Below are 12,966 nucleotides of genomic sequence, written 5' to 3'. Positions count from 1 at the left end.
TCATTCATAAGTGATAAAATCACAGTATTACATGGATGATAATTGTTATTTCTCTCCTCTGAAGACTTCATGAGAGTTACATACCTTTAAATGTAAAGTGCCTCATGAAGAGAAAGAAATTGGCTAGACACCGACACAAGAAAAAGAAAATGATAATAATAGAGAAAATACAAATATACAATCCTCTCAACTTTCAAAGACCAACAATAACTCTTGATAGCCTATTCATAGCCACACCAATATTGATCTTGATCCTTTAGTGCACAGAAATTTTGACTAACAATATTCTAACATTTTTTGTAAACTATGTTTGGAAAACCGTTGGGACCGGGTGATTTTATGGATCCCCATTTTAGTAATAACATCATGTATGCCTTCATCTGTCGGTGAACTCATAAGTTGTTGATTGTCAGTCATAGGTATACACAGAAAGCAACCATAGAGAAAAGGTCGTAGTGGATTTGTAACCTTGCCAGTAAAACGATCTGTGAAGTGATTCCTAAACCTTTAATCATTCATGTGGAATCGAAGTCATCATTTGAGCTTTCATTTTTAAATTATTGGTGCTTCGAAAAGTGTCGGTGTTACAGGGAAATAAAGAAATTTTCTAGGGTGTGAAGTTTTGGGTAGAAACAAAAAAAATTAGAATTTTTTTTATCCAAACGACCAACTCCTTATACTTTTTTAGCTTCTTCTACCTTTCACCTACCACCACCATCTCCGACAACTTCCACCATCTCCGGCGAAGTCCACCATTTCTGGCGAAGTCCACCATTATCGGTGACAAATTTTTTTTTGTTCAAACCAGACGAGCTCCGGCGAAGGGGCTCCTCCCCTTCACTGGAGACATTGAGAAGAAAGAGAGAATTAAGAGAAGAGAGGGAGAAGAGAGGGGGAAGAGAGAGAAACAAAAGAGAGGAGAGAGAAGATGATGAAGTCGCCGTCAACATCCGACCGACAACTTTTTTCCGGCGACATTAAAGGTGTGTTTGGTTTAACTTTTTTTTATTTTTCACCGTTTTCCCAGAAATTTTTCTGCTTTCCCCAAAACAGTGGCCTTGGAAGTGGGACATAAATAGTTAAATACTAGGAAATAACCGTCCCAGAAAAATTGGAAGTGGGACATAAATAGTTTTTTTTTTGGCCGGTGCTATTTACAGAGCTATTAAGTGCTATTTACAAGTCCGGCTATTTACAGATCTACTTTTTACTATTTACAAATCTTTTAACTTTATCACAACTTATTAGTTATTTAGAATAAAACCCCTATTTTAAAGATAGGTCCCTCCACCGAAAATGCTGAAAAATTAAACATCAAATTGACCGAAAATGTTGAAAAATTAAACATCAAATTGACCGAAAATGTTGAAAAATAAAAATGACCGAAAATGTTGGAAATTTAAACATCAAATTGACCGAAAATGTTGAAAAATTAAACATCAAATTGACTGAAAATGTTGAAAAATTAAAATGACCGAAAATGTTGAAAAATTAAACATCAAATTGACCGAAAACGTTCATCGTTCTAAGCATTATTTCACTGAAATTTTGGGTTGTTCACTTAGAATGTTGACTTAGAAATCTGAGTTCTTTTTTAGAATAACCACCACAAATTAGTTTATCTTACCTCTAAAGTTAAGTCTTCACTTAGAACGTTATTATATGAGTCCAATGAAGAGTTGTAATTGAGTTCTTCAACATCAAACTCTTCCATTAATGAAGTCTCTTGACCACCAAGCTCCTCCATTAATGTACCTTCCTCATTGTTAGGTTCTTTTATTACTATTGTTTCTAGTAGGTGATTGTGAGTTGATTGTTTATAGTTGTGGTGGTGATTGTTGGGTGGTGGAAGGTGTTGGTGGTGGGATTTAGGAATGAAGGAAATAAAATATCTTCTAATAATCAATATATTTTTTTCAGCCTAATCCTTATCAAAGTTTGATTTTAGTCCCTATATGCTCTGTAAATAGCAAAGTCTTATTTATAGAGAAAGTGAAAAGATTCCAACTTTTGGGCTTTGTAAATAGCCAAAGTAGCTCTGTAAATAGTTTTGCCCTTTTTTTTTTTTTTTTTTTGTTGAGGGACATAAGTAGTTAAATACTAGGAAATAACCGTCCCAGATACGTCTCTCTTACCCGTCATAACCGTTCAAATTGTGGCACCTTTGAAGAGAATCTGATAGACGTTATTTGGGAGGGAAATTGAGAGACACATTCTCATTCTCTCTCAACTTCTTTTCACTTCCTTTCTTCGTTACTTCACACTTTTAAACCAAAACCCTAGAATTTGGATAATACCTGTCAGTTCTATTCCATTTTCTTTCTAACAATTAGAATTCGACTGTATGCACTGTTAAATGAAGCGAAACCCTAGAAGATGAACTCGAAATAGATCTTCTTTTCAATAGTAAGTTCCTTTCTCTTTTTTCTGTTTCTCCTTCAGAAAACTGGGCGATACTTTCGTTTTCTATTTTACATGTTAAATTGTTCAAAATTAGGTTTAGGGTTCTTGTTGTCAGTAATCTATGGAAATATTAAAGAAATTACTCGTTCATCCTCTGTGTTAAAGTAAAAAATAGCAATTCGATTCAACGAACAAAAAGATTGAAATCAGTTTCTCTTCCTCTCTCTTCCTTTAGCCCTAATTGATTAAAATAGTAGAGAGAGAGAGAGTGGTTATCTTCTTCTTCCTTTTTCTTCCCCTTATTCTTCTTGAATTTTTTCATTCTTTTACTGTTTTACATACAAACTAGTGACTACACATTATGAATTGGTTTCCACTTACTTTTTTTTTGTTTGTGAAATACGAATTTGTTTGCACTTACGGATTGGTGTACGTAGGATGCTACAAAAAAAGGCAGGTACTGCCTTTCCGCCAGGCACTTGCCAAGGCTTGGTGCTCCTAGGCGACGCGAGAAGCTTGTCGCCTTGCCTTGTCGCCTTGCCTTGTCTCACGCCTAATACAACATAGATCTTCTGTTTGCCCAAAAACAATATTGGAAAGTGAAATCTAGGTGTTTCTATAGAGATTATAATGAACCCCTAAATGTTTTATCAAGTTATTCTTACACTATATTAACACTAGTGTGGGAAATGCAGTTGAAGTTAGTTTGTAGATATTACAAATGGGAGCTGTGGTTAGTAAAGCTGCAAATGGGCTTGGTGCGGTTATTGGAAATGCTGTTGTAGCTCCATTTAAGACTATTTTTGGCGCTTCCTGCGAGTAAGAATCAAATCTTGTTTTATTTTTTGCTTAGCCGGTTTACAATTATACTTCATTATTTCATTTGGAGTTTAAAATGCTGGGATTCAGTAGTCATATAGATTAACTGCCAATTAGTATAATTTGTCAAAGAGAATCAGAATAGTTCGGTTTTTTTTTAATTGGAGTACTGTTATATGACTCTTGATTTTATTTTCATTTTCCGGACGGTAAATTGCTTCCTCAATTATCGGGTTGGGTCTTGAAGGGCTATATATTCTCTTGACCAACCTTGGAAGGTTTCTGCTCTTGTCTTCCCAACTGACAATTTCACTAGCATGATTTCAAATAGTTAAGTTTTGAATACTTCAATGATTAAGCAACTTCGACAGTGAAATTCAAATCATAGTTGTCGTGCAATACAAAAAAGAATAAGCTCTGTAGTTTGGGGCCTTGAAAAAAATTAAGAAAAAGTGGTAAGATGTGTTAGGCGTCATTTGGTCTGGTATTACCTGCATAGACATATTCCAACTGTCAACAGAACTAAGGAAAGCGTATTTTAAAGTAAAGAATCTCTATTTAATTATCTAAGTAGAGAGCCGAGTTGCAGCCAGTGGGAGCCATTTAATGGAATTGCCCCTGGTGAGGAGGAAACCATTTTAGAGTGAACATGTTACCACTTCTGGGTTAGTATGGTAGTGCCTTCTCATAGTTCTTCTTTTCGTTTTCTTTTAAGAGTAGATAATCCTTCTATTATGTCATGTTTGTTGAAAACCACGTGTTAACAAAAGTTTCGAATTCCGACGAGTATATTCATGCTTGTATGCTTAATTACTATGGCTTTTGATTTCATCTTATGAGGATTCACTTTGGCTGGTTTGCTTCTGCAGGGGTGTTTGTTCAGGAACATGGGACTTTACTTGCTTTGTCGAGCATTTATGTGTCTCCAACCTCGTCAGACTTTTGATGGTCGTGGGCCTCTGCTATATTCGTAAGATCAAATATTTATGTATTTTCAAATCATTAGAAAGCTTTTAGTTGGTTAATCAACTTTTAGTCTCCTACATGGGCAACTTATATCCACCTCAAGGGATTTAATGAACGACGTCATTATCTTAGGAGTTGCTTGTGGCTTTACTTAAGTTAATGTACCTAGAACAACCAATCCAATATCTAGATTCACTGCACGTCTTTTTAAATGAACTTACGGGATCCGTTTACACGACTAATTCCCTATAGTATGTCCCGATCTTGGCCCACAATGTTCATCTTCGTCCTTACAAAGTTATAAGGGACCTTAGAAAATCTTCTACAGCAAAAGGGGTGGGTTATTCCTTTCTTTTTATTGGGTTAGTTGTTTAAGAAAATTTTCCGTTTCCGAGGAATTTCCTATTAGATCAGGAGATAATTATTTTGGAAAGTTTTAGGATGTGGCGCGGAATGGAACTGCGGGGCGCGCGCAACTCTAAGTATCAAACAACAAAAATATAAATTACGTTATCAAGTTAGAAATTACAATTTTAATGTTTTTCCTTCTTTTCCTTTTTCTTGAATCAGTTTTGATGTTCTTCTATCTCCTATTTCAATTGGGGATCATCCAATGTGTGGGGAGAAGCCTTTGTAAAGTGTGTTGGGGTGCATGTGAAACTTATTGGTCAGCATTAGCACACATGACTTGTTTTCTATGCCACAAGTTGAGAAACACCAAAAGGGTTTATAGACGAAGACGTCGCTTTCAAGACGTTGAAGAAGCTTACAGTTCAAGCGACAATGACTCAGTGGAGAGGTACGAGAGTTTAAGTAGGAAAAGGAGGTGGGATAGAGAAAAGAGAAGAAGGAGGAAGCATCGGATTCAAACTTCTCTCTACCCGGTGAAACTAAGGTCTAAAGTTACGTATCCAAGTCAAAGTTTTCGTCACCATCACCACCATGGTGTGAAGCATAAGACGAGGGGAGTTTCCCTTCGCGTGAAGGGTGGACCGGGAAGGATGAGGAATTCAAGGCAACTTCAAGTGAGGAAAACTGGTAACTTTGGAAAACAGGTAGTGTTGTTCAAGAGGAGGAAGAGAAGGTAATGAATGATACAGAAGAAGAAGAGTGTTGTATGACAAGGATAAGTTTTTTAACATGACAAGTGTTTGAAATATTTATAATATTACGAGACTTGCGCATTTGCACTAGATTCATACTCTACTTCCAGTTTTATCTTTCCAGGTTTTATCAAGAAACTATTGACCATTTTTTCTTCTATTCTTTTGACAATGACAATGCCCTTGTATTTACACTCGGCTGACATCAAAGGTGGATGACCGTCTAGCGACTATCTTGTGCAGGTGATGGGAAGACCATGCTCCCTCACAATGTCAACCGATAAGTGTAATCAGAGTGTAATAAATTAGGACTTTCTAAAGAAAAGAAAATTTGAAGAACTGAAAAAACACATAAATGTGTATGATACACATATTGTGGAGTATGATGGCAAATATGTCAACTGAACAGGAAGTTTTAAGTAAGAGGGGAAGCTCCTCTCTGTATGCAGGGACGAGGATTAGAGAATTTGGGCATTATGACGGCCGGCTCTCTTTTCCGTTCTGTACAGGTAAATGATGATTAGGGTTTTCAACAAAATCACTACTTGCTTTCTTGCTTTTCAGATCTTTCCGCGACGAAGTTAATTAAGGTCAAGGATTGAAAATAAGATTGGTGTTTTCAAAAGAAAGGAGGTAAAATGGGGTCTGAGTTTCACTCTTTGGATTTCAATTACTTTGAGATGAATATAGTTCCCTGCATTAATCATATATTCCATCTCCCCATTATCCTTTGGCTAGAAAGTCTGAGAGTTAGATGAGTTGAGTTGAGCTGGTGAAGTTTAGAGCAATTTTTTGGTTGCCCTTTTATGCCATTTAGTTGTAAAAATAGTAAATTTCCTGATTAGATAGTACTTTTAGCTAAGAGAAAATGAGAGTTTCTATGGTAAATGAATTTCCTGATGATAATTGAAGTCCATGCCCCCCGAGGTAATTTACTACAATTAGCAAACTTGTCCTCGAGTTTGTTTTCTCCCGCCATTTTCATGATAATAATAAAAATCTGAAACATTGAATGTAGAGTCAATGCCCGTGGTAATGGTTGTTTATCTACGCAAGAGAGTTCCAGCCGGAAGCAACCCAGGCGGGGGTGAGACGCTCATCGCCTCGCCTTGCACTTCAAACAACATAGCTATATATTTACTACAATCATAGTTGGAGCCTTATTTCTTTGAAGAATCCGATATACTTGATAAAACTTTTATTAGAATGTAAACTTGGTGTTTGATTATAAGAAAATATGGTTGGCTGATTGTACATGCTAGGGAGTTCCCCTATTTATAGCAATTCATTTACAATCCTTTCCCCTGGGCAGATACTCGACATTTTTTCGTAGGCTATAGCTCTATTACATTTTCTGGACAACTACTATCCATAACGAAACTATTATGTTTCCTAGACAGCTCATCATTACTTAGGACTTAATACTATTTGACTCGTTGGTTCTTTCTACACTTTAGACTGCAAGGAATTAAATTTCGAAATATTTCGGCCGAAATATTTCCATTCCTACCGAATTTTCCACTGAAACCGAAATTTAATTACTTTCTCTTAACAATGCCTGGCCAACGAATGAAATTCCAAAATATTTCGGCCAAAATTACCCGAAATATTTCCATTTCCATGTCTACTGAAAAGCCGAGCTGCTCAGAACTAATTTCACCCTGTTCGAAGAAGCCTAAACTAGTGAAGATAGAAAATATAGTTCGTCATTTTACTATAATAATTCTGAGAAACATGGGAAACAACCACAACTTTCTCAATTCGAGTCAGCATGGCTTGGCACTGGTGAAAATACTCGAAACACGCAACTTGTGTAAGCTGTGAGTGCGGTTTTGCTTTAAGATGATAAAACCTCAGGTAAGGTTATCTGTTACTTCTATCCGGTGCTTCATGATGAGGAAACATGAGAAGTTTCTTTTCTGATTCAGGTGAAATTTGCCTGATCTATTGAGTGGTTAAGTGTTTTCATTATTCTTTTTGATCAAGCTTGAAGTTCTTTTACGAATTATGCCTTAGTCAAAAGAACAACTTATATATTTTTTTTGGCTTCTCTCCTTGATATGCTTGTACTGGACTTCACTGTTCTTGGACCAGAAAATGAGAGCAAGAAGTCAAATTTGGATTACAAAGCTAAGGTCTGACAAGTAATCAAGCATTCAACGCCCCTATGATCACTTCATCATTATAATGGTTATGCTCTACTCTAAAACTTTGTCTTTTTATAAATTTCCACAGGAAAACGATCGCTTGTAGCATGAAATGATATGTTTTTTTGTGTTATTTTATCAGGTTCAGGGATTATATCCCCGCGAAGTATTGTCCTATGTGTGAGAAGTACCTTGAGAGTTTATGATGGAGCTATTACCGTTGCTGTAACAAGATGTTCATCTCTTTTGCTTAGCAATGTAAGTTATCTTTTGTACTCTTTGTTTTTGTTTTCGCTTGTGTATATAATATATGGATGATAACCTACAAACTCCATGAATCATGTTCTCACACAACTACATCGTTCCAAATCCTCTAATCCCATCAAAACTTGACTCATTTCTGGACTGTTCATAATAATTTCTATTTTGGAACAGTTTATGAGTATTAGAATTAGCCGATTTTATAAGGAACTCATATATATAATAAGGAGACTATTCGCTTTGGGTCGTGTTCCAGTGAGGTCCAAAAACATCATGTTAGCAAGGTAAGATGAAACATGTCTTACCCATCCCATTTCATGTATATATATACAATCGGAGATGTTGGCATAGCAATGTCTGGACTTTCATTCTTTGGCCCTGATGGACCACCATAACCTGTTATAAAGGGCCGTCTATCTGAGTTAGTTCATCTATTTGGCCGTGACATGTGGTTTGAGCCAGCTATCCAAATACCAAGTCACATGTGTCTTGATCAAGACACTAGTTTAGCGAAAGGAGGCCCAATTTCGGTTCCCTAACTAAAATTGAGAACTGATTCCAAATGGGTTCCGAACTTGGAATGCTAAACATTGATCGGCCTGATTAAAACTTTTGTTACAATTGAATGATTGATAGTGGAAGGGGTTGGATAATTGTGGTTCTATAAAGAGCCCCAACCCAAAACGAATTCCCTTAATGTGGTTTAGGGTGGGCAATACGGTTTGCCAAAGGCCATATATGCCTACTGCTGTGGCCTAACTTTTAGTGTTTGGCACGACGCCACACGACTGGTTCAAGGGTCGTGCCCAGTGCTTATGGCGTGTCTGATAGGCCACATGCACTCAGTGGTGCTGATAGGACAGAACCAGTTGTGAAATACTAAAGCATGGCATGGATAAAATCATGAAAGTGTAATATAGAATCAGGAGATCATAAAGTGTAAGACAAACTGATTATGATTTATTGAAGAGTATAGAGACTGTGATCACATAGTAGCAAGTCTAGTGACCGACAGAAAATGTAGCGTACACACCAGACGTCATCAAATGTTTAGTGTTGCTCATGAGCTCTTGTTGAAAGGCATAAATTTAAAGCCAAGGAGAATTGTGGATTGGAGTTACTACTGACTTTATCTGAAGATAGTTGTGAAGAGCTTCAATTCCTAACTCTCGTCCAAAACCACTCATCTTGTATCCACCATAAGGACAATCACTGTCAACAGCAAGAAAACAATTCACCCAAATAACACCGGCTCTAATTGATCTTGACACTGTGTTTGCTATATTTATATTGTTTGTAATTATTCCGGCAGCTAAACCATATCTTGTTTTGTTAGCTCTCTCAATTGCCTCCTCGACCGTCCTACAATTTCAAATCCCAATGGAGTATTTAGAAGTTGGTAATGTAATCTTTCATCTTCCGGCTTTATAGAATCGACAAGGTTTGACAGATTCTAGATTATATGAACTTACTTGAATTTCATGAGGCACATTACTGGCCCAAATATTTCGTCTTTCCCTATTATCATATCCTCCTAAGAAACAAGTAAATAGCAGAGTATGAGAAAGAAGCTCACGCTCTAGTGAAATTATGTAACGTATCCTATTAGGGCAATATACTTGAAGACGTGGGCGACGAATGTACAATGCGATTGGTTTACCTGAACATCAGTAAAAATTGTGGGTTCAATATAGTATCCCTTCTCACCAACTGGTTTACCCCCGGTTAGCAAGGTGGCTCCTTCGTTCTTTCCATGCTCGATATATGAAAGAATTTTCTCAAACTGCTGTTTGTTTACCTGCATCATACGAAGTACCAAAACAGCAGATAGTGAAATTTAGTGCATGATTAGTCATTTCATTTGGTTTATGGTTTGTCTCTTCCATCTTATCTAGGTTAACTCAGGCAACTTTCTAAGTGGTTTCAGATCTCAAATGCTTTTAGACTTTTAGTATTACTCTTGCTGAGGACGAAGGGTTGCTTGGTATATAAACCCTCACTTGGGTTAGACTACTGAGATATCAAAGCAAAGCCTATATAAGTAAAGGGCGAGACTCTTAGTACATACAAATGGGAATAATTGGAGACCGCCTAATTCAATTTCAAATGATGTTTTTAGGCATCTACAAACAAAGGTACCAATCACCCAAAGGTGCACCTAATCCCCCTGGATGGTTGGCCCGACCCGTTAAGAACTGAATAACAACGAGGTAAGTCAAAGAATCTACTTAAATGCGCTTGAGAATGCAAATGAACTTGGCTGTTCGTACAATCCATTTTTCGTTTCATATGTTTGCAAGATTGTTGAATTGTCTATAGCTGCGATGTCTCTCTTTTGTTTGCATTTTCGTTATATCCTGCAAACAATTAGGAGATTTACCTGGGGTCCTTGTTGAGTTTCAGGATCAAAAGGATCCCCAACCACCCAAGTTTTCGCCTGTTCGCTTGCTTTGTTCACAAATGCATCATAAATCCCTTCCTGAACATAAACACGAGATCCAGCCACACAAATCTCTCCCTGCAGATCCATGTATAGTCATAAACCTAGTCATATTTTTGAACTACAATGCTTTAATATGTCCCAATTCTTATGATTGCTTTACCTTGTTAAATAAGATGCCTAAGAGTGCAAGATCAACTGCTTTATCTAAATCAGCATCGTCCAATATTATAAGTGGCGATTTTCCACCCAATTCAAGTGATACGGCCTTCAAATTGCTTGTTGCCGCAGCCTGCATTACTATACGCCCAACTTCCGTGGATCCTGTAAAACTAACCTGAGAACACTTACGCAAATTAATACAACATCCAACAAAAAGCAAGAGAGAAAAAGAGACGATATGGTGAGAGACAGTTACTTTGTCAATGTCCATATGAGAGCTGACAGCAGCACCAGCAGTGGATCCAAAACCAGTAACAACATTGAGGACTCCATCAGGAATACCAGCCTAATTGAGGCAGAACACACAAAAAGAAACTACTCTGAATAAAGAGTATAGTCTAAAACAACGAGTCAATATCGATCCATTTTACAATGCTTCTGCTGCATATATAAATTGTCTTTTTTTTTTGCATACGTCAGGGGAATTCAAGATTACCAGCTTAGCTAGATGAGCATAGTAGAGAGCAGAAAGAGGTGTTTGTTCTGCTGGTTTGACTATCATGGTGCATCCAGCAGCTAACGCAGGAGCAACCTTCATGAAAAACATGGACGAAGGGAAGTTCCATGGAATGATATGTCCCACGACACCAAAGGGCTCAAGCAGTGTGTACCCTTGCATTTGCTGCGACAATTTTAACGTCTTTCCGTGGATTTTATCAGCAGCACCAGCATAGTAACGTAACAAATTTGCAGATTCTGGGATGTCTATGATCTTACCCATACTAAATAGCTTACCGCCTGTTATACTATCCAGATAAGCCAATTCTTCTATGTGTTCATCTATTAAATCTGCATATTTACTCATTATCCTTCCTCTTTCCTGAGTAATATTTAACGAATCAGGAAGAAAAACAGTAAGAAGTTGTAGTTGGATTTATAGTTTCACATAGTAAATTTATATTTATACATATCAAATGTCGTATCATAACAATATATATACACATTATTGTAAAGGTTTTACTGTTCAGGGGCCGACTATATGTGATTTATAGGAGGGGTCTGAGGCGAACCAGTTGTGGAACGCTGTGTAGTTGATATTGCAGTAACAAATATATCGTTAATCATTAATATGCAATATTGTTATAAGAAGAGAAAAGATTAAAAAGTTCTTTAAAAAAAAAGTATAATTATTCACAAGAAGAGTCTGCTTACGGAAATTACTAAAGTTCGTCTGAAACATCCCATCCATATTAAGGATAAAAACACAAGGAGACGTGAATACCTATAGCCATACAGGCCAGGTCGTGCCCGAGTCGGACGATCCGATAAGTATTACTAGACACATATATGTTTACTTTGTCATACAAGGAGTCGTGGACGGGGGCGGAACAAGGACTTTTTTTTGTTTTTGTTTTACTATGTACCTCAATCTTAAGTGTCTAGCAATGAGGATGAGATACCACAAAATAAAATATTTTCCATCATAAAATATAGTGAGAGTGTAATTTGATTGACTAATCATGGAAACATCTGACTATACTAAAACCTAAAATAGAAAATGATCCACATAAAAATTTCACGGATCATTGGGTATATATGTACCAAACATCATTATTGTTAAATCTGGGTCTAAATAGGGAAAAAACCCACCCAGAAAAATTAATGTGAAAAAACCTATTCTTTTAACACTCTAAAAATTGTTGACAACATATATAATTATGTTGTTAATTGGAAAGTCCTAATTTTTCATAAATTTTTTTTTTACCCTTTTCTGTTGATAACATATATAAATACGTTGTTATAAATTGTATATAATTGTCCTAACTTGTTATAAAATGTTGACAACATATAATATTATGTTGTTAATGTAGAAACCGGATCTGTTTTTGGTCAATTTGGGCAACCAAACATTGTCCAGATCAAGATCAGAATGGACCATTGGATTCGTCTCGTCGAGCTCTTGAATTTAGACATAAAGTTTGTCAAAATCCGATTTCATATGAATGAGTTATCATTGATTTACTTGGGGAAAAATATACGGATAACTAAACGTGTAGTTTTAGTATTAGTACCGTATTGGAAAAATAAGGAAAGTTTTACTTCCTTATATAGACTTTTCCTTATGTTACTAACAATAGATTGGTTGGGATGATGGGATGCTTGGCGTGGTTTGCACCACGCAAACCACGCATCGCGCACGCGCGGCGTGGGCGAATGGGCGTTTAGAGCGCATTGGGCGCTTTAGAGGCGCCCGCACGCACTTTGCACTTTGCGCATCGTCGCTAGGGGCGATTGGAGCCATTCGATTTTACGACCAGAGATTTAATCCGACGGTTGAGATTTAATCAATAAATCTGATATATCCGTGGGGATCTAACGGTAGGCGTTTGTGGCGCTGGATCTAAATAGATCCGTTGAGATCTAACGGTCGAAATTAAATCTGTAACCCAACAGTCAAAGGAAACATCCATTCGTCTATAGGCACCCATACGAAGTGGTGCCAATACCCCTATAAATACCATGAGAATTCAGCAAACAAAATATCAATTTTTTTAGCATTTCCTGGGCATTCATCTTCATCTTCAAGCATTAGAGTTTAAGAGATCATTGTTCAGAAGTTCATATTACTTACAAAGTTCGTCAGACTATCATAACTAAGAGGTAC

General features: G+C 36.8%; 2 protein-coding genes across 5 annotated transcripts in view; one reads left to right on the top strand and one right to left on the bottom strand.

The window, feature by feature from the left end:
• The first annotated feature begins 2,118 nt into the window (after positions 1 to 2,118).
• On the top strand, positions 2,119 to 11,292 carry LOC147538995 (uncharacterized). 2 transcript variants are annotated; one of them, XM_086639877.1, is made up of 9 exons: positions 2,119 to 2,406; positions 3,099 to 3,222; positions 4,092 to 4,192; positions 4,759 to 5,924; positions 7,386 to 7,481; positions 7,581 to 7,696; positions 9,627 to 9,740; positions 9,819 to 9,909; positions 10,782 to 11,292. In XM_086639877.1, exons 2-4 carry the CDS (start codon positions 3,125 to 3,127, stop codon positions 5,274 to 5,276), a joined length of 717 nt encoding a protein of 238 aa, XP_086496003.1. In that variant the 5' UTR covers positions 2,119 to 2,406; positions 3,099 to 3,124; the 3' UTR covers positions 5,277 to 5,924; positions 7,386 to 7,481; positions 7,581 to 7,696; positions 9,627 to 9,740; positions 9,819 to 9,909; positions 10,782 to 11,292. The 2 variants fall into 2 exon arrangements, with proteins under 2 accessions (XP_086496003.1, XP_086496005.1); XM_086639879.1 differs by lacking the exons at positions 9,627 to 9,740; positions 9,819 to 9,909.
• LOC147538994 (aldehyde dehydrogenase family 2 member C4-like) overlaps positions 8,638 to 12,966 on the bottom strand; it is a 27,728-nt gene continuing 23,399 nt past the window's right edge. For all 3 annotated transcript variants that reach the window (XM_086639874.1, XM_086639875.1, XM_086639876.1), the window contains 7 exons: positions 10,798 to 11,181; positions 10,558 to 10,647; positions 10,303 to 10,476; positions 10,080 to 10,217; positions 9,360 to 9,497; positions 9,172 to 9,233; positions 8,638 to 9,061 (listed from right to left, as the gene is read on the bottom strand). In XM_086639874.1, the coding sequence (XP_086496000.1) occupies positions 8,788 to 9,061; positions 9,172 to 9,233; positions 9,360 to 9,497; positions 10,080 to 10,217; positions 10,303 to 10,476; positions 10,558 to 10,647; positions 10,798 to 11,181 (1,260 nt within the window). In that variant the 3' untranslated portion in view covers positions 8,638 to 8,787. The remainder of the gene's footprint in view (positions 9,062 to 9,171; positions 9,234 to 9,359; positions 9,498 to 10,079; positions 10,218 to 10,302; positions 10,477 to 10,557; positions 10,648 to 10,797; positions 11,182 to 12,966) is intronic.

The sequence above is a fragment of the Eschscholzia californica genome, unplaced genomic scaffold (assembly GCF_041429995.1).
Source record: "Eschscholzia californica isolate CP2 unplaced genomic scaffold, dmEscCali1.0.p SCAF_5, whole genome shotgun sequence".
Taxonomy (NCBI): Eukaryota; Viridiplantae; Streptophyta; class Magnoliopsida; order Ranunculales; family Papaveraceae; genus Eschscholzia; species Eschscholzia californica.
Note: the sequence above shows the minus strand (reverse complement) of the source record. Positions and strands in the feature narration are given on the sequence as shown.